Below are 25370 nucleotides of genomic sequence, written 5' to 3' on the forward strand. Positions count from 1 at the left end.
GCTATAAGTTAGCTCGGTTGCCCCTTATTCCTCGTTCTCAGCTCCCAGTCCACCACGTTTTAAAACAAAACAACAATATCCATAGTTTCTTCTTATATTTCGTCTTCTTTGCCTAGTAATGGCCGACAAGCCAGCCCCCATGAAGGACGACCCGTCCAAGCCCGCTTTCCAGGGCATGTCCGATCATGCCGAAGACTCAGGCCTCACTGCAGATCGCGAGCCGTACGGTCCACCAGGCTTCAGAGGCCTGTTGCACAATCCCTTCGTGCTAATGTGCGCAGTGTGCTCGACCCTAGGCGGCCTTCTCTTCGGGTACGACCAGGGAGTTGTGTCCGTCATCTTGGTAATGGAGCAGTTCCTGCATGATTTCCCTCGGGTGGGAGGGGCTGGATCGGGGTTTTGGAAGGGACTCCTAACAGCAATGCTAGAGCTCGGTGCGTTGATTGGCGCCATCAACCAGGGCTGGATCGCAGACAAGATATCGCGCCGGTACTCGATCCTTGTCGCGGTTGTCGTCTTCACGATCGGCTCGATTCTGCAGACTGCGGCGATGAATTATGGCATGTTGACTTTTGCTCGCTTTCTTGGTGGTGTGGGCATCGGTATGCTGTCGATGGTATCGCCGCTCTATATTTCGGAGATCAGTACGTCCTCTCTCCTTTTTGTAACCTGGGTTAGAAATGGTACTGACACAGACTCCGCTTTAGGTCCCTCTGAATGTCGCGGTACGCTTCTCGTCTTCCAGGAATGGAGCATTGTATTCGGCATTGTGATATCATATTGGACTAGTTTTGGCACCCGATACATGGCCGGCGAATGGTCCTGGCGTCTCCCCTTCCTCCTCCAGATGATCCCCGGATTCATCCTAGCCGCTGGGGTCATGGTCCTCCCCTTCTCACCTCGCTGGCTTGCTTCCAAGGGTCGAAACAAGGAAGCACTGCAGACTCTCAGCAGGCTGCGCAGGTTGCCCATAACCGACAGGCGCGTCCGCCAGGAGTACATGGACATCCAAGCCGAAGTGCGGTTCCACCACCAAATCAACGCAGAAAGACACCCTGACCTTCAGGGAAGGGGAACAAAGAACGCATTTCTGCGCGAAATGGCTTCTTGGGCAGACTGCTTTCGAGAACGAACCTGGCGCCGCACACACATTGCCATTATGATTCCTTTTTTCCAGCAGTTTTCCGGAATCAATGCGCTGATTTACTACTCGCCGACTCTTTTTAAGACAATGGGATTCGACATAAACATCCAGCTGATCATGTCTGGGGTCCTGAATTCTTTACAGCTTGTCGGGTGCACAAGCACAGTATGGACGATGGATACCCTGGGCCGACGTAAACTTCTGTTCGCCGGCTCGGTCAGCGAAACCATCTCGCACGTTATCATCGCTGCTTTGGTCGGCAGGTACAGCTCCAACTGGGCTTCGCATCAGACCGAGGGCTGGGTCAGCGCGGCTTTCTTGTTGGTGTATATGGTTGCCTTTGGCGCCGCCTGGGGACCGGTGGGCTGGGCGATACCCTCCGGTATGCTAACATGTCCTATTCCTCCAACTTGTCTATTCACAACTGATCTGTGGATTCATTAGAGATCTTCCCTTCCTCTCTCCGCGCCAAGGGCGTCGCCATCGCCACGTGCTCAAACTGGCTGAACAACTTCATCATCGGGCTTATCACGCCGCCGCTCATCGAGGGGACGGGATACGGCACCTACGTCTTCTTCGCCGTCTTCTGTGGTCTCTCTGGTATCTGGACCTTCTTTTTCGTGCCGGAGACGATGGGGCGCACGCTCGAGCAAATGGACCATGTTTTCAGAGATGACTCGAATGAGCGAGAACGCGGGTTGCGACAGGCTATTGAACTTGATCTGAGGAATGAGCCGTTGGAATTGGAGAGCGAAAGCCATAGCTAAGGAGACAATTTCTGTGTGCAGATTCTTGCCATGAGATGGTAGGAGAATATCGTGGTCACAGAAATCAGTCCTGATACTAGCTGCTACCTGCGAACGGAACAAATGTGAGTTAGCTGAGAAGGATGTCCATTACCAAAACATTCACATTGTAAGTGTTCATCCTGTTCATCCAAATATGCTATGTTGAACCTGTACTGGTGCTTGCCCCTGTTCTTTCGGACGAAACCGACAAAGTTGTCAGACCCCATGGCCTGCTGGATTCTAGAGGTCTGAAGATAATGTCAGCTACCGCTTACAGTGCTGCTAAAACGGTTCCTAAGCGCAGGACATCCAGACTAGTTCCAAAGTAAAGTTTATTGACCTATGAAGGGCAAAATATATTTACAAATCGTTAGTTCCAGGGACCCGAATACAAGATTTGTTAGTGTAGGTGTACGGCAAACCTTACTACTCTTGCCCGTTCAAAGGGCTCCGCCTCTAACATTCGAATGCGGATGTTGTTCGTCCCAAAAAACATTTCCCTATTGGAAGTGGATGTCCACATGCTGACTGCCTTGTTTCCTCCCATCAATGTAGACGGTACACTCGGCCGCCGCGCCAGACGGGACCATCTCAAGCTTATAGTACAGCTCCTTTTTCTTCGTCCCGTCGGCACATCTGAACGTCTTCAGTTCCGACGTCTGCACATCCAGCGAGCAGTTGATCGTGCATAGGAGCTTCACGCTCGAGTCCCTCCGTGTGGGAGGGTTATCAGCCTCACACTGATAGATCCGCACCCGGAAGAAGCCGTCAAAGTCCTGTTCGACGATCTTATGGTAGCCATGGCTGACGCGGTGCTTGGTGGAGACATCGTCGCCCTGTTAGCATGAAATGATATTGTCAGCACCGGCCTGAAAAAGCAGCACGGAGGTGCTGGGGACTCTGACCTTGCGAATAAACCAGTGCATTTGGTGGTCCGCCCTCCACTTCTCTTGATCAGAGTCCCATTTACGGTCCTCTTCTAGATGTTTTGACTCGTCGAAATCGGCCCAGTACATCTTTCCAATGCTGATGCGGGAGATTGTAGAGACGACTTTGATGCTCTTGTAGTCGTAACCGCCTTGGTTGTTGGGGTTCGACTCAGATAGATGTAGGAACCCCTTGTAGATGGCTCCTCGGCAGATGGCCGTACGTCTAGAGGGTACTATCTTAGTCACTTCTGCCGTTGATCGGGGTTTTTACTCACGGCTTTATTCCGCTTGATTGCAGCACTGATATCCTTTCCTTGGAATAGCGCTCTTTCAGATGCTCGTAGAGATAGGGGCTAGTCCCTAAGCCGCCAACAAGGATGATACCCTAACGGATTAGCCCTACCGGCGGCAAAGGTGGTTCGAGCCTACCTTGACCTGTAAGGATTCATGCTTTGCTTCCCGAATCTGCTTATCGACCAACGCGTCGATACCTGCAAACGAACTCGTAAAGGCTTGCTCAATATCGCAGCTAGGTAGGCTCAGCAATCATCGCCAGCCGTGATAGAGCTTGACAATGTGTCACTCACTCTCGAAAATGGATCCTGCCTTGTTTGATGTATGGCTGTCTGCTCAAATCGTCGAGTTTTGACCTTTCAAACGCCTCCGCCGGGATACCAACAATCCAGTCTCCGTGGGTAGAACCAGGCTTGAACTGCGGCTTGATGTATTGCTCCCACTCGCCTCTCATCAAATCATTGATCCCCTTCTTACTGAGGCTGTCCCATCGCCGTCCAAGCCGTCGTTTGCATATAGTCTCGAACGCTTCGTCAATGAGCAACCCACCACATAATCCTCCTATGTGCAGTCATCAGCTTATCAATGCGATTAAAGAAGCGGGTTCCTTACCCCTTCCTTCTACTGCCTCACGCATTGCAATAGGATTGGTGTCTTTAACCTCGTAACTGATCAAGTCCTGCTTTGATTAGCAAATCACGGAGGTCGAATTACGCCATCACATACCACGGTCCCTCCCCCAGCATCACATATCACATAAACATCCCCTTTCTTTATCCTCCTACCACGCTCACATAGTGTAGAGAGCGCTGCAGCCTCCGGCTCAGGAATAAAACTCAGCGTTGTCCCACCTGCTTTCCTGGCTTTCAATATTCCAGCCCTCTTCGCAGCGTCTTGCATACTCTGCCTTGCGTACGCTTTCCAGATTGCCGGAACAGTTATCACGACAAGAAATCGGAGCCCATCCATAACAGATTCCCCCAGGGCCTTGTTGATGGTATCCATAGTATGCTGCCAAAGTGCGCGAAGATAATCTGCAACCAAACCAATGGGTGTCTTTCCGGTATCTCTCAGCATCTTCTTCGCTCGCAGGAAGAACTCCGAGGTCTTGACATCATCGGTAAGGTCTTCGTCGTGGAGCAAAAGTAGCTTGAATCCGCGGACGGTATCGGCGCCACCTGGGATATTGTATCCCCACATTGTCTTTTCATCGTCATAGAGAAGTTCTGTCGGCGCTTTCCCTTCTTCTCGACCGGTGCCGGGCCATGCATTAATCAGATTAATTTGGTCTGCTTCAAAGTGCTCGGGTGTGGCCCAGGCGACACCTGAAAAACTAAAGAGAATTTGTCAGTCGATATTCCCTTGACCAATCCGATCTCTGCTCAAGAAACGTACGTTGTGCCAAAGTCGATCCCAATCACCAGCTGGTCATCGTCCTCGTTTATCCTCAACCCCTGCAGTGGCCATGTGATGTCACCGTCGGCAGCATTGAGGGCGTTGAGAGCGTTGAGGGCGCTCTCACTCAGAGAAGTGACTCGTGAAGCAGGCATTCTCATCTAGTGGGGGAAACACTTTCCGCTGGACAAGGCAATGTGTGTCTCTAGGTACAAGTAGATGGTGTCGCTTGCCGAGGAGCTGGCTTTAAGTACCGTCTTCGCTTCCTTCGCATCCTGAACGATGGCAAGGCTGCTTTTCGAGGCTCAGCAGCAACCACGGGGATGAATGTCGAACCTATCACGAGTTGACAACGCGCCGAAGCCATCGCTCAACGAGAATAACCGTCTCTCAGCCTGATAATGGCAGGGACTGTTAGCCAATGGGCCGGTGTAGTGCTGAGGCTAAAACTGCCCGAAAGGCTGGGATGGCTTGGCGTGGTGTTGCACGCGAGGCTGCCTGCCCCTTCAACTCACACAGCGCAACCCCGCTCTGAATTTGCACAGAGTCATCATATAACTTGCACGATTCCTCTGCCGCCTGTCGCTTTATCAAGCATTGTCACATTTGATCACTCTCAGTATGCCTCCAGGCGCCCAACCCTCTGTCAAGCGGGCTGGATCCCCTGTAAAGCAGCCGTTGCTTCCACCAAGACCGATGGACCAGAACACCGATCCTATAAAAATTGACTCGGTACCCTCACAAGACGTTCGAACTATCTCACTACCTTCTTCTCGGGCAGCTAATACTCAGCCCAAGATTACTATCAAGTGTGGTCCGAACCAGCAGCAGGCACCGCAACAGAACCCTGCAGTCACGCGTCCTGCTACCGAACCCATCAAAGGAAAGCAGCCAGCCAACACCGCTGAAGAACTTCAGCGGCTACATCTTGAGCACACCGAGTCGAGAAAGAGGATCCAAGACCTAGAACGCCAGCTGGAAGAACAATGTGCTCTCACCAAAGAGTTCCTCAACGAACGAGACAAAGTCGCAGCACAGGCGGAGGAGAACTGGAAACTATGGAAGCAAACAGCCCGCGAACTGCGCAAGGCAAAACAAGTTCCCAGCCACTACCAGGTCACCGACAGCCAATTGACCGGTCTCATCCAACAGCTGAGGTACAGCATCCGCGATTTCGCAGTCCAGTACTTTACGGGAATCCCCCGCAGCCACATCAGCAGAGACCGGCTAGACGTCTGGGAATCATGTGTGGTTTCCACCACCCCAGGAACAACTGCATACCAGGAGTACATCAGGTCACCTAGCCGATGCGCCAGCATCATTCAGGCCATAGTGTGGAAGCTATTGGATCGTCGGGTCTTTGGGAGCTTTGTATGGGCAGGCAAAGCCGGCGAATCTCTCTGCGATCTGCGGTTCTATCTGAAATACGGTATGCGTCCCTTGCCCTCTCGCCTCCTGATGCGCTAAGAACGTACCTGATTTCACAGCATCCCGCCATGACCCAGTCCTTGACCCCGACCTCGAACGCAAATTCCAAATCTGGTCGTCCGAGGCATCGGCCTTGATCCTTCAGATGTGCGATCTCACCGAAGGCTCCCAGGAATACAAGCGCGTGCAAAGCACGCGCAAAGAGATCCACGAGGAGTTCTGGTCTATAGCGGCACAGTACCTCTCCACACGAAGCAGCGCCCCAGGCCAAGATTTCCGACGCATCCTCGAACATGCAATTGCGCTTGATCGAGAGGTCCATCGTCAAGCTGCCCGGGTCACTTGGGAGTTCCCTCCCGAGGACGCTCATGTTCGATTTAACCCTGAATTCATGGAAGCCGAGAAAGGACAGCAGAGGCCAAGGGTTGACCAGCAGGTGCTTCTTGTTGTGGCGCCGGGGGTGACGAAGAGGGGAAAATCGGACGGGCAAGACTTTTGGGGAGAAGAGCAATTGTTGGTGCCTATGGAAGTCTCTTGTCTGCTTCCGGGTGATATTCCCGGTGCGGGCGGGCTGAGTGCCCTTGTTTATTCGTTGCTTAGATAGAAACAACATACATAAAGCTGGGTGAAAGGTCCCAGCCGTGGTCACAAACTCTTCCAGAGAACATCGTGGCCATCTCGTCCACTTTCCCCTCATCACATGCGCTATGCCTGCAATAACATCCTGTTGTTGCAGATTCGAACAATCAGGGTCATCTCCTGCGCCACCGTACCAGCCAGTTAGGATCAAAACCAGGCAAGTCCTGGATTCACTAACAACCGTTGAAGGTTTGTGGCTGCTTGGATTTCCAGGTCCGAATCGGTGCGCCAGTCCGCCTGATCTTTTGTGCAGTGCGATCAAACAGTACGCCACGCATTCCTTCCACCACTATGGTCCCTTTGTCAGAAAACGAGCATGCTTTTGCTAAGCGTGGGAGTGATCGATATGCTATCCGAATGGCAAGGTTGCTCGGACAATTTGCTAAACCGAGCGTATCAAGCAGCGCTGCAACGTCCAGGTTGACTGGATATCCATCTAAGTGCGTGAAATAGGTGGCGAAGGCCTGGAGAGGAGGGAAATGGCATGAATTGGGCCCTGGAGTACGGAACGCGCGGGTGTCCCTCCAGGGGGTCGGTAAGGTAGGGTGCAATGTGATTGCAAATGAACTGAATTCCCGTTGGGTGAGCTGACGTTGGATGCTCATACCCCTCGACCTTAAAAGAGCACAATAAGAGATACGTGTACTCTATGTGGCCCCCTGCCGCACAGCCGTGGCTGCTTAACAACCCCAAAGCGCGGACGGTTGCGGGCCGTGTCTGCGGGTGGAGTAGAGTCAGAGGTCATTGCATTGGCTGAAGTCATTGGCAGGTTACTTGAATCTGCATCTGCAGAGCCTACTTGGCGTCAAATGGGGCAGGCTAATGCATCAACACAAAGCCGTTATCCTTAAATATGAACCCACGTCCTTTCCTCCTTGGGAGACCGACTCACGCGTTCATAGTAACCTATTTCCCAGTAGCAGACTATGGCTTCATTACTCTTCAGAGAAGCCTTGCAGCATGCCTTAAGTACTGATATACCCCAACTTCTGCTGTCGGCTGCCACTTTGGGCGTCCTTTCTCATGTCTCATTGTTCCATAGTTTACCCGTGGAGTACTTATACGGCCTGCTCGGTTTATATACTGCAACAGTGGTTACTGTAACGGTTGTATATCTTACTGCTACTGCCTTTTCCCCGCTACAAGTATTTCTCCGTGTGCGATGCATCTCAGCAGCATTTAATACAGGTCTAGCATCCAGCATTGCGATCTATCGGTTGTTCTTCCATCGTCTGCGTCGCTTTCCTGGTCCCCGGCTATCCAAACTTTCTCGGTTCTACGATGCGTACCTTGCAGGAAAAGGCCTCCAATACCATGTTGAAATTGCCGAGATGCACAAGAAATACGGCAATTTTTTCAGAACCGGTGAGCTTGTTCCATGAGTACGGATGCGAGGACCATTAGTTACCTATCAAGGCCCGCGAGAGATATGCATCGTCCGCAGATCCGCAGTCCCACTGCTCCTATCTCCCCAGTCTAAGTGCGGTAAATCAACATTCTACGCCCAGGCACAAACAGAGGCAAAATACTGCAACGTCCACCAAACGCGTGACTTCGAGGACCATCGCAGACGGAGAAAGGCGTGGGACCGCGGGCTCAGCGTCAAAGGTGGGTTCTGCTCATCTCAAGCTGGAACCCGTGCCTGACTGGCTACCATGGACTGCAGCTCTTGCAACATACGAGCCGAGTATCAGAGCCAAGGCAAATCTTCTGATCTTGCACATCGAGAAAAACAGAGGGCAGGCAATCGATGCTATTAAGTGGTCCATGCTCCTCAGTTTCGATATAATGGGCAAAGTTGGGTTCGGGAAAGAGTTCAATAATTTGTCCACCGGCGTGGAACACCCGGGGAACAAAGCCATTCATGACCACGTGGCTATACTGGGAATCATGTGCCACGTCCCATGACTCTGGAATCTGATCAGCAACCTTCCTGGAGCAAGTTTTTCAATGGCCGAGTTCTTTAAATGGTGTGAAAATGAAATGGTGCAGAAGCACAGAGTATGTCATCATGCTCTGGGCTAGAAAAGAGATACTAAATACAGAACTGGGACATCAAAGAACCCCCGCAAGATATAACCTCGTGGCTTTTGAAAGCGTACGTACAAAACGAGATATCGGCTGCGCCCACAGCGAACGCGCTGCATGAGGACTCCCGAGCAGTTATAGTGGCCGGCAGTGAAACCACAGCCACAACATTGGCCTCAATCCTCTACTTCCTCTGCAAGAATTCATAGATCCTAGCGAAGCTTCAGCGTCTCCTAGATGAGGCCATGCCCGGCGGGTCCTCGGAGTGGACTTATGACAAAACCAAAACCACCAGTTACCTCGACGACATCATTAACGAAACGCTTCGGTTGCGGCCTGCTATTTTGACGGGTGGATACCGCGTTACACCGGCAGAAGGATTGCAGGTGGACGAGGTTTACATTCCTGGCGATGTGAACGTCTTTGTTCCAACTCAGCTGATTCAGACGGACGAGCGGTACTATGTCGATGCGAAGCGATTTGTCCCTGAGCGATGGGGTGGAAAGAAGGAGATGATTCAAGATGGAGCTCCGTATTTTCCATTTTTATACGGTCAGTTCAGGCTGACTGCGTTTTCCTCTTTGACTAACTTCTTCACAGGACCTTATGTCTGCCCTGGGAAGAACCTTGCTCTTATGAGCCTTCGAATCTCAGTTTCTAAGTTGGCACAGCTCTATGATATACATTTCGCACCGGGTGAGAATGGGGAGCTTTTCGAAACTAGGACACTGGATACATTTACCACTACGCTGCCGCCATTGCACGTTCAGTTTTTGCGTCGATGATGATTTGAAGATATCATCCTCCTGGGGGACATGCCCATAGGCAAGACAGCGACTGTTGCTTGGATCGTGAAGTCCGCAACTCGCACTCGCCCAAGTGACTGATGTGCGAGGTTGTTGGAGCGGGTCGTCACTGGCTCATACAAGTTATACCTACCCTCTGTCACCGCTGAGGAATAACCGGACTGAAAGTCAGACGAGCTGTCAAGGAGAATAGCGGCGCCTTTGTAGGATGACTGCAAGCCTGGTGTCATAAAACCTCGAGCCCGTTATTACCTTAATAGACTAGGCAAGGCGGAACAGCAACTAGTCACCAGGACTGCCAGGGTTCAGGCTTATGGGCAAGCTCCAAAATTCTGGTTTTTAGTCTATTCTCACTATGAAATACAATGGAGTGAATTTTTTTTTTTTTAAATGTTCGCTAATGGCTAGTGGAGTCAAGTAGAAAAAAGCTGCAGTCGAGTGAACTTGGTCCTTTCAACCCATTAGGCAGACGCTCCTTGGGCCGTCTCCCAGCTCGGCTCAGAAATACTCTCTGAGAACGAGACAAATAGGCCAAAGAACCTGCCCTTTGTTTTTCCATGAGAGTGCATAGTGACAGTGAAGGAAGATAAGTTCCTGGAAAGGACTGTAGGGCGGTATGGACGATGGCTAGAGGTCCACAAGACAATGAACCCTTCTAGTTTCAGGCTCAGGATTACTTGCCTGATATACCGTTGCTAGAGGCTAAGACTAATGGGTAATAGCTGAAGACTGCAGGGCGAGTCTTTGGGCGGGGTCTTAGTCGTATTCCCGTACACTCGTATATTCGTACTTTCGTATTCTCGTATTGTCCGCATCAGCCCTAACAACGGGCAGGAACCAGTCCTTTTCAGTGTTGGTTTTGAACAAACTGCTCCCCACTTTTTTCAAACACTGACTCGCCACCAGGGGTTGGAAACAGCTACAGGCTAGAACAGGAGCTCATTTTCCCTTATTCATTCCCCTAGACCCTGATGCATACTATGTTCCTTGTGCTGCAGGATCAATTCTCCGAAACCTGTAGCTCACCGGCAAGCCGGAACCAACGCCGGCAGTACTGGAGCCGCCTTGTGTATCCCAGATCTGTCCTACATCTCATGGCTTTCGACTATTCATCATTAGTCTCTTCACGGGGGAGTACTTCGTCACCGCAGCCTATTTTGTAGAGCGCTGAGGCTTAGTTTCTGTTGGCGGAGACCAGGGGTACCAGGCCAACCGCCAGGTATGATCTGGATACTCAGCCAGTGGTCCAGGTCGAACCCGAAATGCCTCTCGTTACATGATGGCGGTTCTTGATCCATTCCATTCTCACATCCAATGCCTTTTCGTACTTTGCCGCGCCCTTACATATCTAAAGGCCTGTCCGGAGTGGTGAGGTGCTTCGTTGTGCACACACCACCAGAGGAGACTGAGTGGACGAAGGATTCACAGCTGTTTTCATCCTCAAGCGATTCCCGGGCCTAGTGAAAGTAGTACCAGACTGTTCTTGGGAAAACCGAGTTCGCTCGAGCTGCCATGTACCAACGGGAACTTCTATGCCAAGATGACCTCTGAGACGACCGCAGAAGCAGCCAGTATAAATTCGATGACAGAAGACATAGTAAAGACGAGAAGGTGGCGGCGAATTGCTGAGAATGACGGGTGAAAAGACAGCGGTATAGGGATATAATGGCATCAACCAGAGTCCTCTCATAGCTCCTCATTGTTTCTTAACTGCTCCTCGCATTCTGGTGGTAGGATGTAAACAGCACTCGCGCAGGAGATCAAGACAAAGCATAGATACATGGTTCTTGTCTCTTGGGAGTAAGCGGGTGTATATAGCAGTTGCACTAGATATGTACGCAGGAACAAGCTTGGCCTTGCCTTTCCTGAGATGACAGGGCCACGGCTGGTGATGACTTATTTTCCAAGCGCCAGGCACGCAAGTAAATGGAACGGATCGGCGTGTCAAACATCAAAATCTGGACATACAGATTCCGTTAAACGGATCCCTTTTACAGGTGTGGGCTAGGGTGGCATTGCCATCAGAACGGTTATACGAATATACGAGCACCAGACCCACTCGCATTCGTATGGATTGACTTTGTAGTCTCACCCAAAGATAGACCTAGGGTGTTCCCAGAACTTGTTGCCACATGAGTTGATTGCAAAGCAGTACAAGTAGACCCAAGTTGTCCTCATTGGGAGTTTGATCAAATTTCAGACGAACCGTCTCGTGCTTCGTCTCTACACCGCTGCATAATGGACTCCGCAGACTCATCGCAAGAGGTCTACTTCGCCTTATACCGCTATACCCCGTCCATCCCCGCAGCCGCGGTGTTTGTCGCCGTATTTGTCGCATTGGCTGTCTTCCACGGGGTTTTCCTCGTGCGCCACCGAGCCTTATTCTTCATTCCGTTCATCGTTGGACTCTTTTGTACGGCACGGAAAACGTTTCCCCTTGCAGATACAGGGCTGACTCTCGATTTGTATGAGTGTAGTTGAAGCGGCTGGCTATGCAGCAAGGATATTCTCCCACTACGATACACTCGCCCTGGGCCCATATATCGTGCAAACGATGCTCATCCTCGTGGCCCCTCCTCTTTTCGCAGCGTCAATCTACATGACCTTGGGCCGATTAATCCTCCGCCTTGAGGCCGAATGGGCGTCCATGATTCGCGTGAAGTATATCACCAAGATATTTGTCATCGGAGATGTGGTCTCTTTCCTTCTGCAATGCGGAGGTATGTTCCGCCCTTCGCGGCGGCCGCGGGAAGGATACGGAAGGGCTGACATTCGCACCAGGCGGCGGGTACATGGCGGCTGGTTCACTGTCGGCCATGGAGAACGGCGAGCGCATTGTGATTGCTGGTCTTGCAGTCCAGCTAGTTTTCTTCGGGTTCTTTATGTTCTTCAGCGCGGTTTTCCACTATCGAGTCAGATCCGACCCCCAACACTCTGTTCGGCCCATCACCGCAGACACGCGCTTCTCCAGCTCCTGGGAAGCGATGATGTGGTGTCTGTACGGAGCTTGCATCCTGATCTTCATCAGGTCGGTATTTCGCGTGGTCGAGTTCGTGCAGGGCAATGATGGGTACATCATGAAGAGAGAGTACCTGCTTTATGTGTTTGACGCGGTGCTCATGGCATTACAAGCGGCTTTGCTGCTCTTGGCCTATCCAGGAGCGATTGTCAAGGGCAGCCGAAGGACGGGCGATGTTGCACTGACCTCGCGGGGCGAATCGTCAGACGGGATGCTGCACGCAGGATCGGGGAAGCGAGAGCCATGCTAAGTAACACCTTCTGGTCTTGATTTCAGTAGGAGGGATTGTCGCCCGCCGAATCCGTATGCAGAATCAAATCTGCTGGGAAGACCTTAAGCTGGAAAAGATAACACTGTAGAAATACAACTGCATATATAAAGCAAGAGCAAAGTCAGCAAACTAGGCAAACAGATCAAACAGTCACCGTACGTACCCCTTCAGCGGGACCCTTGCTTTTCCTCATTTAAGCCACTCTCTATATAAAATGCCTTCCAGCACTGCTCCCCGGTTCCAATAGGCGAGATGAGTGCCAGTAATCAGCCGCTCAGAGTGGCCCCGAAGAGGTTACGTGCCACTCACACAAAATCCCGTCAGGGATGTTATACGTGCAAGTCGCGTAGGGTTAAAGTATTCTTCTCTTCCCTTGCACCGTGCTCGTAGGAAACTGAAGGAATACAACAGTCTGACGTTCATAGTGCGATGAGGCAAAACCCATATGCGGTGCCTGCGCCTTAAGAGGCGAGCCCTGTGGCTTCCCGCCAGACACTTCTCGCCAACCCAGGAGGGAGAGGGACGATGCGCCTGGAGGCGCAACGTCCAGGCAGGCCCAAACAGGGCCTCCTTCGGTCTCCAATGCCAGATCTCCCCATGCCCTGGAGTTTGATCTTTCTCCTGCGCCGTCAAATGTCGCGGCCGAGGCGAATTCTCAGTCAATGAACATGGTCGATCTGCAGCTTCTGTCGTACTTCATGATCCATACCGGCAAAAACATGTCGTTGATTCCATCTCGGCAAAAGGTATGGCAAACTGTCATCCCTAGGCTAGCAGCGCGTCATGAATTCCTCATGCATCTCTTATTGGCATTGGCCGGGTTGGATTATTTTCATCCTGATGGCAATCCTGACGCAGACCTTCCTATGGGGAGTGCGTCAGGGACGGATAATTCCACTTCAATGGGCGTAGAATATCACTTGCAGCTCGTTGTCAGACACCATCAATGTGGTCTTCAGGGCTTCAGGAACCAACTATCCGCCCTGTCTGACTCCAACTGTCATGAAATCTTCGCCGGGTCATTACTCCTCGTTGGTTTTGCTTTTGCGTCGTTACGAATGAGGAACTGGAATGACTCACATACATCCCCTCTGCAGCCGCTGAGAAAACCGCGGCTAGATTGGATATACCTCATTCGTGGCTTGACCGCAGTCGTCGAACAGTGCTGGCCGAGTTTGAGGATGGGGCCATTAAGAGAGATGCTGCAGTATCCCGGGGCAACCGAGGACTGGAAAATGTACCCCGAGGCGATGTCCACTACATTCATACCCCGTGGATGCTCTCCCAGGATTTCAAGATTCTGCCAGGGTGCATACAGAGCTTTATCTCGCCTACATGCCTTGGAAGGGTCAACGCCGTCTTCGACAGCTGAAGACTCACCCGAAACCCGCCCCTCTGGACTGAAAGATGGACTTGATCTCGTCGAATCAGTTTACATGAGAATCCTCTATCTAGCGCAATTTTCCAGAGACGAGAAATGCACATCCGTTGAAATCCAGGCTGACATGGAGGATGCGGCCGTTATGGGGTGGCCGCAAGCGCTCTCAGAGGAATTCCTTGCAACCCTCGGAGACCCGGACGTAGCACCAAACTTATCGCTGGTCATCCTTGCGTATCTTTATCTGGCCCTAGCGCTTTTTGAAGCCGCGTGGTTCCTCAACGGCGCCTTTGATGAGGATATCCAGAAAATCTATGCCCTTTGCAAGTCCTATGGCGATAGGACTCTAATTTCGCTGATGGAATGGCCTGTTTCCGTGATCAATGACTGAGCCGGGCAATCACTTGCCAAGAGAAGGCCATGGTCCGCCGTGGCTACGAAATAGAGATCAAAGTAAAGAGAAAAATCTGAAGTTGGTAGCGTGCGAATGTTCGAGACTTTGGCAATCTCACTGCGCAATATACCCTTGATTATCGTCCGCACAGCCTAATTGTCAGCCGAGTGAGCTTGCGTACTCTGAAAATTGGTGTTCAATGTGACTTGGGAGCGTATCACCGCGTCTCGCATCAGTAAGCATACTAGACTATATCTCAGTCCAACATATGCGCAATGCAAGTCTGTTCCATACGAGCAGTCATGCGCTACGTCGACGTCGAGCTTGTACGGAATAGAAGATGCACACTCAGTGGTGTCAGGCCAAGTTCGAATCATTTGTGGAACCTGCGCTTCCCAGAGCCATCAGACAAAGCTGTACTTTGCCGGGGTTATAGGGCTTGTGGCCCACGCTGTCCGAACATCTAGCTCGCAAGCAAACAATAAATACCTGAAAGGCCTTGCTAGGTATATCTGGATTTACTTTAGCAGACTTTCTGCACACCCCACCGCACACGTTGTTTCGAGTATGCTGGATGTTTTCATACACTCCACCCTCAGATAGGTAGGGCTATATGTAGGGTTATACATACTGGCTGCCACTTGCTGGGCTGAGGAAGGACGATGGCATAGACTGGAGGGACAATATTCTTCTAATGAACAATACTATTCAGGTTCATATATAAAAATGTAACGCCTCTCATGTACCTATATGGCACGATAAACCCCTTTTCCTTGGAAGCCAAAGGAATGCCTGCTTACCAACTTCGAAAGACGCCACGGTCCAAGGCCAGCCGCAGTGCTTTTAGTCGAACGGCATTCTACAGGGACAGACAGAAATGCTCGACTGATTCCCGTGGTCTCTAATGGTCTCAGACAGTTGACCATAACGGGACTTACAATTAGCAACGCCACTGCAAGAAATATTCTTGGACATATTTTACCCTGGTGTGAACTACAGGTGAAGAAGCACTCTATCAAACTCATGACCTGATCAAGTCAACTCAAGTTAACTCAAGCCAGATCGATGCTATCAGTCTTCTATTCAACAAATCATTAAGCATACAGTTGCAAGTCAGTACTAGTACGCAGCCGCTGTTGCCCAGCCAGTACAGCTAAACAGCCAGTGCCCTAAGCCAACCCAAAGCCAATCCAATCCACGTTCAGTATAGCTCAGTATGCTCAGGAGACATCCTAAGTACATTATCTTGCCCTGTATCACTCTCATCCGCATTGCACCTCCATCAACCTCCATTCGAACAGTATACACTCCCGAATCTTCCCGGTCAAACTCTCTTGATAGCCATGCACTCAAGAGTCGCAAGCGTCACTCAGGCTGCTTACTCAATAGCGATATCCGCACAGTGCAGATAGACCTGCGGCGTCTGGAACGAGTTCCACCTGAACCGCAGCAGCGTATGTTCCGACGTATAGTCTGGGATCTTGATCTTCTTGGTCACCGTATACCCTCCGGCAATCGTCGTCTTGCACGAGTTCAGCTCCGCGCCATCCACGCCCTGACAGCCTCTATTGCTATCCGCCTCGAAGGCATTGCACGTGAACCAGTCATTCCGGTAGCAAGCCTCGCCCTCTCCGCAGTCGGGGCTATACTCGCACTCCTGCCCGTCGACGTCTCCGCACTTCAGCTCCCCCTCAAGAAAACAGTCTTCAGCCGCCTGCTTCTCCTCCTCGGTGGGCAAATAATCGGGGTCCAGGAACTTGTCGACCAGTTCCTGGTCCTGGCAGATCCCGTACGTGAACATGCCCCCGTGGTCGCCGTTGTTATCGACGCACCACTGCACCTCGACAATATCGCCGGCCTTGTACGTGACCACGGGCTCGTTGCCCCAGTTATCGCTGGGCTGGTTGTAGTCGACGCTGACGCGGGCGTTGTAGCCGCAGGGGCCGCTGCGGCCGACTTGCGCCTCCGTCACGTTGGGCCACGCATCGACAGGCTCGAGGATCGAGCATTCAGGGCAGGTATCAATCCCGGCCTGTGAGCATTTAGTGTTCAGTGTTCAGTGTCCATCTCCCTACAAACTATAGCAGGGGTTCGTTGTGCTTGCCTACCTCGAAGCCCAGACGGGTGCGGCTGGCGGGCACCGTCAGGTAGCCGTGGCCATGCACAGTGGCGAACAGGGTGCTTGCTGAAAGAGCGAAGAAAGCTTTCATGATGAGTTGCTGTGATGCTTGTCTGTAGTCCTGCTTCGTCGTGCGAGTCTCGAGCCATATTTATACCTGTGAGAGCCCTAAACTTGCCCATGGAGTCTCTATTAGACGTCACCATGTGCCTTTGATGACTGTCTATCGAAGTCGTCCACCATTGGCTCATACTCCGAGTCTCCTATGCAGATCCAATCTAAATCTCCTTGGTATCCCCGGACTGCGGGGTGGATTCTTCAGCGAGCCAGGCTGCCTTGCTAGCTCAAGGCAGGTACCGACAGGGCACGGGCAATTCTCGGACAAACTAGTAGGACGGGCAAGTATCTATAAATATGAAACGGAGGGTTACATCGGGCACTCAGCCCTAGCCTACTGTCTTCGTCACTTTACGGCGATGATCTCTCTAGTCTGACCGACCTTATATTGCGATTTGCGCTGTCAATAACAGCGGTCTGCCTTCAAACGAGAATCCAGCAGACGTTTCTGGTGGCCGGTAATCAAGCCGGGAGATCGACAGCCGTCTTTTCTATTCGTATGGTCGACTCTGTCCGATATATCGCCTCTCTCCACCGTCTCGATGGCCGGTTATTCTCCTGATCTCACGGTGAATCCGGTCCCTCTCCGAGTAACTCTGTCTGCCGCGCTTCACGTTGATCTGCATCGAGTCTCGTCGTCTTGCTCAAATCGCAACCCACAATACATACCTGAAGCAGCCAAGTTTAGGACATTGGCCGGGTCGACTCTCCAGTCTAGCATGCTCAGCATCTGTCATTTGCTCACCGATATGTTGCTTTTGGAATGCTAAGGTCGGTTGATTGATATGTGCGTTCATGTTCTGCTTCAATCCTGCATAACTGCACCCCTACCTATCCCTAACTCATATTTAGAGAAGGCAGCATAGTGTCTACTAAGAATATGCCACCGGCAGCTACGCTTATTAGCTCGTCCGCCACGGCGTAGCCAAGCTTTGGATAGATTCGCTCTAGGCTCGGACTGGAATGACCCCGGGCATTTCCAGGGCTCTTGGTGTTTCTGATCCCAGTCGCATCTGCAAATATGAAGCAATTACGCCAGTTCAGCAGCTTAGCCTGCTAGTCGGAAGCTTTTCTTTTTGATTGGCATCATCGAAGACGTATCTTGCTTTTGTCTCTATGCAGTGGGCAGAATGTATCCCCTAATATTCACCATCCCGGACACTTCCACGCTATTAATCCTATCAAGAGGGACCGTCTCGGCTAAGTACGTATCAGAGTATTACTATCCAGCTCTGGAGGCCTTAACTTCAGGACAATTCCTACCGCCACTAAACCGGGCCCGCCGTTCACATGTCTACGACCGTCTGGCCATAACATGATCTCCTCTTCCTAGCCCTCGTCTATGGTAGCATAGGATCCAGCCCGCAACTACAGGCAGCCGATTGCACCATTCTAGTGTCTTCCGTCGGTCAGAGACTACCGAGTGTTTTTTTTTTTTTGGATTGAGGATCCAGAGCACCCCTGTGGCCGCTGTGCATTGCATTCATTGGCTGGCTGGAGGCAGCGAGAGGGAATAGAACCTCGAAACTTCGATTCGTTCTATTTCTCTGGAGAGACTCCAATATTTCAACATCTGAGAGGATATTTACGAGATAAGCGAACCAGGGTCATACATGTTACCCAGATTCTCAAGTGTCTTTTATCTAGATATAACTAGAAGACTCCAACGCCTTAACATAACCGTTGCCGTACCTTGTAATGCGTACCGTACATAGCAGTTCCTGGGTACTAGGAAGTTGGGCCCGAGGCCATACCCACCCTTTCCGAGCGGAACATCGAAAATTCTCATTCTATGAGTCGGAGTCCACTTGCAGAAAGGGTAAAGAGATCCTTTCCTGGTGCTTGTCTGTGGCGAGGTTGAAGTAAATGCCAACCGAGGTTTTTTCAAAGCCATGTTTAGACGCTGGCTATCGGCCCGTGATATGCTTGATAACTTGAACTAGTATACAATCACCATATTTTGAATGTGACTAGTTTCCGACCATCTGGTTTTACTGATAACTGGATCAGATGGGTTTTTTCGGTTACTGTAGCGACTGGATCAGCGCAGTCGGCGTGCTCGCGTTGGGAAAGAGGAATATATAATGTCCAATTTAGGGCTCGTAGGCGCTGAAGTAATCAGAGTAGTTCTTGACTGGCAAGTTTCAAATGATAGAACTTTCACCAAACACATAACACTACAGAGAAGAATGATCCAGGAAGTACGAAGGGTGAATCCGGATAGCAGCTCTATACTTCCTAACCAATGTCTACACTACGGAGACTCTGTCTTCCGAATGCTCCGAAGTACGGACGAAATACCCTGCGCGCTGCGTCTCATTTTTCGATCTGCGATCTGTTGGGGGACCGGCAAAGACCGAAGACCGGCATATTTCCTAGGTAACAGTGCACAATTTTCTTTTTGATGGAATATGCAGAGTGTCACCGGTCGGGTAGCCGACAGTAGCCGCAATGGAGTCAATGAGCGCTCATCTATATACTGTGCAAAAATATCAAGCTTAGTCGGGGCTCACGCCGAGGAGTTAGGATGGTCCCGAGGTCAATGAACACTTATAACGAGCAAGTTCTGCACCGAGTCATCATTGATGGTTGACTCGGATAAAGCCATGCTCATGTTCCTCGGCTTGAGTCTATCACGGGCGCGGACGCAAAACAAAACCCTTTTTGAGGTCCACCGGGTGGCAGGAAATTTCCCGATCGATCCGAGTGCCGGCTGGATCATGAATGCCGCAGGTCCGCTGCGGGTCCGGAAAATTTTTCATAACAGAGCCAGGAAGTCAACAAGACCCTCAGCTGGAGCGGCGGCCCAACTTCCCTGAGCCTCGGATAGGGAGCTTAATTGAGCTCTGCAAGGCGAGAGTGATCCACGGTTCAGCTCGCCTTGACAAGGCATGGCAGTATGGCAACGGCGGACGGACACGGAGGTGCCGATCACCGATATATTGTAGACTTATACGTGATAACTCTGAGAACACAAGTTGACTGCATGATACTTTTAAGGAGATGATTCTGTCCCTGGCGATCAGGTAGTGATGGACATTAAGACCACGATGTTGGAGCTGGCTAGGGTGCTTCGATTCATAAGGAATGATGAGAGAAGGCTGAAGGTGGTCAATGCATCGGTAGCCGTGCCGAAAGGTCACGTGGATAGCGAGATCGTTCCCTGCGTACTCCGCAAATTCATCTCATGTTATGAGAGGACAGTTGGTGTAGCTCTAGGCCAGACCTGAAGTCGAGCACGTCAGCGGTGACTACATGTTAAAAGGGTCTTACGGAGATAAAGCCATGGGCCTAGTCGCCGGTCAGAAGCAATAGCAATGCAGGCCTCAAAAGGGTCGGAATGATGATGTCATCATTCAGCGGAAGATGACAAATCCGACACGACCTGGAGATAGCCGCGGGGGGGACATCTGTCATGATTATTAATCGTTATGTTTTGGTCAGCGTCCCTGACTAACGAGCTCGAGAAGGATGAGCTTAGCAGCTTTGACGGAACCATCTCGTAATTCTGAAAAGAGAAATGGCCTCGTATAGCCTTACTTCACCCGACGAGATCAGTCGGGCTTTGCACGTGGTGTCCGGGGCTGACCCCAGTAAGCGAGTACGATAAGTTCCCGGATGTTCCATAACACTGGTAGATGAGGATATGGAGCTGTGCAGAGCATAAAACCCTTTGTGTACACAGGTCCCTTCTCCCATGTCCGAGTGGCGAAGGAAACAGATGTCTTTGTGCTGGTTCTTGTACCCCAGTCACTTTGTACAATTCGCGACACATGCAGATCTCAAGGCAGCATCATAGGTAATATCCATAAATGATGCGTAGGCAGTATCACGTCCCTGGCGTCGTGCACAAGTCATCCACCATGAACTGGCAGAGGGACCACGTCTACAATGTGTAAGCACTTGGCTCAGACACTGGGCAGTGCGGCTCCTCCGCAATCTCAGCCCCGCTCTCAGCTCAGAGGCAGTGTCAGCATGTTGAACTGATTGGCGACAAGCTCTCGACTGCGGCAGCCTGGAGGCTTCCAGGCTTTCGGCATCCGTCAGGTCGTACATCATATCTAGGCATCCTCGTTTGAGCCCGTTTGAAACACGCGTTGTGCTGTGGCTCGCGACCGACCGATCTCGCGTTTGCGTATTTCGTTCCAAATGCGAATGCGAAGCGAAGGCGAAGAAAGATGTGTAACAGCTGAATAGCCTACTCTGTCAGCAGCCAAGTCTGACCGTCTTGATCACATCACAGCCCTACGCTTCAGAACCCGGGCGGTCGGGTACTCGGATAGCCGTAAGCATCTGTCATACACTTCACGCAGTCTCAGCCATGGTCTGGAGGGCATCCAGACCCCGTACTCCGTTTGAAATGCTGGCGCATGCACCAATGACCGCGTTTGGAGATAACGAGAGTAGTCATCGGGGGCTGAGTAATTATGAGTATGGATGATATCCGGAATCTTCTGTTGTACGGAACGGCTACTCTGTCATGGAGTTTGTCAGGCTGCCCGGAGATTACCATACTGTAATACGGCAGAATCGCGGCGAATTGAAGCGATCCGATCTCCGGTGCCTTCTTTTCTGGGACAGTTTTTGGACTGGAGCTGGGCTGCTATTTCCATTTTCAGTATAGTGTAGCGACGGCCGCCCGTGACTCATCATCTGCAAGCTCTGATTGAACCCAGCGGCAGAGGCGGTGAATGTAAATCCTCAACCTTTGGCCCCGCTGATCGGATCCACGGAGCGCCGTTAGGGCGATTAGAATTTTTATGCCTGCCCGGCCTGCGAATCACCCGGTCGGACTTAGGAAATGAACGGAGCCTGAACCAGGGAAGAACAGAAGCAAATCGAATTAGCGTTCCTGCTCTCGGCGATACGATTATGAATCAGAAATGCCAGAAAACAAAGACTAACAAAAAGAAAAAAGAGAAAAAAAAAGAAAGCGGCCCACTGCTGGATATATCAAATGGAGACCATCCCTCGATTTCAGTCCTTTCTGATCGATCCCTTTCCTACACCGACTCAACTATTATCTCCTACCCAACGAGGTAGTCTCAGCCATCCACGCATTATCTAATATCAGCCACCAAACGCTCAACAATCGATACTGCATTCACCGTTCTTCCAGCCAGTCGGTGACAAACCTATCAGACACGGCGTTACGAGAAAAACCGAATCCGGAGCCTGCCCAGCAACGCACAGGGTCCCTTAATCTAATCCGCCGTATCAAGGAGATAAGGCTAAGGCTGTCAGCCTCTTGATTCACCGCCGCTCTGCGCCCCAGCCGCTATTGGACGATTGGGGCCCGGCCGGACACATTATTCAGTGCTGCCTGAGTCACAGCTGAGATCATAAACACATCAGGTCGCCCTGAATTCCCACCATGTCCTCAATAAATTTCACTCCACTTCCCTCATCTCCTGCTGCCTCTTCACCCTTGGCTGCTCCCTCCTTCACATCCTACTTCAACCTGCTCACTCGCAAGCGGCAACAAAAGAAAATGAGCATCACACAAACATACTACCTCGCCCACACCGCCCGGCGGAAGCTGACCCGAGAGGCGTCCCGGGCAGACCACGACCTGCGCCTGCTCGTTGGTCACGCAAACCTTCTCGACTCACTGATGCTCGATCTGGCCGACGCCGAACAGGAGCAGGAACGCTGGTTCAACCAGACAGTCAGCGGAGCGACCAAGGGAGCTTATCGTTCTGAGAACCAGCACCACATCCAATGGGCCGAAACATTAGTCGAAGAGCCCGAGGAGGACTGGGATCCGTCAGAAGACCTCTCAGATGAGGATTCCGATCTCAGCGAGGAGGACTCAGATTTGGAGGAAGACTACGCGCCCGTGCGACGACGAGCACCTTCACCTGTTGCCATTGTTACCGAGACTGAGCTTGAAGACTACGACTCCGACTCGGATTCAGAGTATGACTACGATGACGCCGAGGATCTCGATGAGCTTGCCCTGACGCGATCACCATCGCGACAACCGCCCGAGCTGTCGCACGACGAGGACGACTCAGAGGACGACAGTATGCCTCCGTCACCGCCACAGCCAGTTCTCGAGTCATTCGACGAGAAGCAAGCACACACCGAGGTCACGCTCGCAGACCCAGACTTCGAACACCGATATTACGTACGGCCAGCGCAACCGATGATTGAAGCATGTTGATCATGTTCTTCTCCATATCTCTTGCGCTACTACATATTACGTGATACCCTGACGATTGATGTTCGAGCATTTCAGCGTTACTCAGCGACGCAAAAGGAACGGGTTTGGAAGCATACATCTGCATGCATTGCTTGGCGTTATTGGATATACACTCATCTCATGTTTGCATCGATCTACTACGGAGTACAAACTCTAGTATATAGCATCTACCATTTTGGTACAATACAATCACACTACAATCGAATAATTACCAACTCACAGTTTACATACATCCGGACTTCTAGAGTCCCGTAGTTCTCATTTCTCTATATTTCGATGATCACTGATCATACCTCAAATATGCAGTGGTCAACGCTTGCCCAGTCACCACCCAAGTCGGCACGCGGCTGCCGATCGCACACCGCTGGATCCCACCGCACCAGGGTGAGCATTCACATGCCGCCGTTCCGCCAATGACTGGTCGCTAACATGGATTGTTGCCCGCGGAGTTCTCACTGCAAGCAATCCGATCACTACTCTTCCTTGAACAGCGGACTAAAAGTCTAGTGTCGACGCTTCGCTGCGCCGGACTGCAACAACCCCGAGACCGGGTGCGTTTGTGGGCGCTAGATGCTGCAGATGCAGACGCCGGGCACTCAACAACAAGCAGAAGCGAAAACATCGTACTCATCTGACCGTCCTGATCATCGGATCCATCGGATTCTATCTGGGTCTATCGCATCTTATGCTTGTGCAAGCAAGAGAGAAGCAACGCATAATTCTCTACCGTCTACGTCCTGCCTCACCCGCCGCGTCCGGGCCATCCTCTCATTTAACCCTAACACTCGGGTCAGGATAGAGACGATTGAGTATTTTCTACAAAAGAGAAACGCTGGGAGTCAGATAGATGAGCCTTAGAACAAGAGTGACCACTACTGAATTTTCTTGGCGTTCGGAAACTCGGGTTGTTGTTATCCCCGTGTCCGGCTCCGAAACGTGCTATGACTGTGACTATGCAGAACAGGCGGACAGGCGGGAGACGCGGGTACTGTTGCCCTGCTTGAAGTAGACAGGTTATACCGTTCTAGGAATATGTGCTCAATTCTCTTCCGAGACACAAGACTCAAAATCTGGGATACCAACACTCTTAGACTGACTTGTCACTGTCGATCATGCATGTTAACTCATTATCACAGCTGCAGACCAGATCCCGCTTCTCGTTTGATTATTGATATTGCTTTTGCCCCTCAACATATGGCTATGATCATGATGCGGGGTAGATGCGGAGCTCAGGCTCATATCCCGCAAGGCTGCAATCTGCCAGTACTCGACTTTCTGGATTCTTGATGGACTGACTGATTGGGATCTGCCGGGCCAGGGCCGTCACTGCGAGGTAGAACTAGTCTACTCAGAGTAGGTACTGTAACCCTTGGAGACCGGCAGACGGGTAGACCGGGCAGACCGGGCACAGTAAAGGTACATGTAATGTACACCCAATACCCAGTACAGATGCTCAATAGCTACCCGCTCGCCGCTCGCGTACGTCAATGAGCATGTCGTGGCGCATTCATAGATAAAGCACGAGTACTGAATACTTATATAAACGTGGAATATTTGCTCTACCTGCCAGTCAAACCGTCTTCACCAGCTTTGGTATTTTGTGGCAGTTTTATTACGTACTTAGTGCGGATCACGAGGTTATAGTATGTAGTTCCAGTGCTTCCAAAGCGCTGGGTATTCGTATTACGTGCATACGTACTGAGTAGTCATCGACGAGGCACTGGGATGTATCGTAAAGACGAGGTCATGAGATCACGCAGTTGGACGTTTCTTACCGGGCAGAGCGGCTTGATTATCTAGTGTATTATTTGCGGTTCATATAGCCACATTCTGCACACTATTTTGATTTTACTGTGGAGGGAAATTAGCCCCCCCGACTGTGTCGGAAAACCCCCGGCGATTGTTCGGACGGTGTTCTCATGCTCCGGTTTCGCGGTGAGGGCGATATCAGTATCATGCAAGTTGAGCGTCTATCTGCTTGAGTAATTCCTGACCTTCACGAATTGGGTCGCGAGAATCAATTACCTAGCCTAGCACGCGTCTTCAATAGAAGGACCCTCAATATCATAATGCGGTCGAGCTCCGCATGGCCTTTGACTAGCCTGGCACGACTCCGCTGCTTGAACAGCCTTATTCCCAGGTGAAGATGGTTGGGAGTTCCAACCGGGATCTGCTGCTGCAGCTTGACATGAGTTCATACGAATGGCTCTCCGTATAGAACCCCAGATATGTAGAATACGTCAGTTTCTCCACGAAAGTCGAGACCTCTCCGTAACAACTCCGACCGGAGATATATTCCTTCCTCTAATGGTCGAAGCTGCGGCTCATGGTCTGGAACAGTCAGGTTCGAACGTGGGTACACTTCCCAGTGGACATTTGCCCCGTATGGAGTCATGGAGCACCCTCTTGGCTACTT

The 25370-nt window shown here is 51.3% G+C and overlaps 7 protein-coding genes across 7 annotated transcripts; 5 read left to right on the top strand and 2 right to left on the bottom strand.

Moving 5' to 3' along the window:
* Positions 1-118: 118 nt before the first annotated feature.
* BDW70DRAFT_147603 (sugar porter family MFS transporter) lies at positions 119-1911 on the top strand (the record flags this gene model as incomplete). Its single annotated transcript, XM_073738742.1, has 3 exons — positions 119-644; positions 708-1526; positions 1589-1911. 3 exons carry the CDS (start codon positions 119-121, stop codon positions 1909-1911), a joined length of 1668 nt encoding a protein of 555 aa, XP_073599702.1.
* Positions 1912-2432: 521 nt separating this feature from the next.
* BDW70DRAFT_147604 (Hsp70 family protein) lies at positions 2433-4917 on the bottom strand (the record flags this gene model as incomplete). The annotated part of the gene is made up of 7 exons (XM_073738743.1): positions 2433-2768; positions 2838-3084; positions 3449-3716; positions 3768-3834; positions 3882-4488; positions 4551-4689; positions 4902-4917. 7 exons carry the CDS (start codon positions 4915-4917, stop codon positions 2433-2435), a joined length of 1680 nt encoding a protein of 559 aa, XP_073599703.1.
* Positions 4918-5171: 254 nt separating this feature from the next.
* On the top strand, positions 5172-6582 carry BDW70DRAFT_156557 (uncharacterized protein; the record flags this gene model as incomplete). The annotated part of the gene is made up of 2 exons (XM_073740209.1): positions 5172-5979; positions 6038-6582. 2 exons carry the CDS (start codon positions 5172-5174, stop codon positions 6580-6582), a joined length of 1353 nt encoding a protein of 450 aa, XP_073599704.1.
* Positions 6583-7543: 961 nt separating this feature from the next.
* Positions 7544-9430, top strand: BDW70DRAFT_170190 (cytochrome P450; the record flags this gene model as incomplete). The annotated part of the gene is made up of 7 exons (XM_073742869.1): positions 7544-7982; positions 8034-8225; positions 8284-8509; positions 8543-8618; positions 8663-8785; positions 8855-9197; positions 9246-9430. The coding sequence occupies 7 exons, from the start codon at positions 7544-7546 to the stop codon at positions 9428-9430; spliced, it is 1584 nt and encodes a 527-aa protein (XP_073599705.1).
* A 2259-nt stretch (positions 9431-11689) lies between these two features.
* Positions 11690-14510, top strand: BDW70DRAFT_156559 (RTA1 like protein-domain-containing protein; the record flags this gene model as incomplete). Its single annotated transcript, XM_073740210.1, has 4 exons — positions 11690-11864; positions 11929-12171; positions 12233-12645; positions 13167-14510. The coding sequence occupies 4 exons, from the start codon at positions 11690-11692 to the stop codon at positions 14508-14510; spliced, it is 2175 nt and encodes a 724-aa protein (XP_073599706.1).
* A 598-nt stretch (positions 14511-15108) lies between these two features.
* BDW70DRAFT_170195 (uncharacterized protein) lies at positions 15109-16898 on the bottom strand (the record flags this gene model as incomplete). The annotated part of the gene is made up of 5 exons (XM_073742870.1): positions 16622-16898; positions 15896-16545; positions 15219-15259; positions 15159-15185; positions 15109-15122 (listed from the first exon to the last, which is right to left on the bottom strand). The coding sequence occupies exons 1-5, from the start codon at positions 16721-16723 to the stop codon at positions 15109-15111; spliced, it is 834 nt and encodes a 277-aa protein (XP_073599707.1). The 5' UTR covers positions 16724-16898.
* Positions 16899-21654: 4756 nt separating this feature from the next.
* BDW70DRAFT_129046 (uncharacterized protein) lies at positions 21655-23169 on the top strand. The gene has a single exon (XM_073735540.1). It carries the CDS (start codon positions 22124-22126, stop codon positions 22913-22915), a length of 792 nt encoding a protein of 263 aa, XP_073599708.1. The 5' UTR covers positions 21655-22123; the 3' UTR covers positions 22916-23169.
* Positions 23170-25370: the final 2201 nt, after the last annotated feature.

Source organism: Aspergillus foveolatus (genome assembly GCF_047715535.1).
Source record: "Aspergillus foveolatus strain CBS 279.81 unplaced genomic scaffold BDW70scaffold_5, whole genome shotgun sequence".
Lineage (NCBI taxonomy): Eukaryota > Fungi > Ascomycota > Eurotiomycetes > Eurotiales > Aspergillaceae > Aspergillus > Aspergillus foveolatus.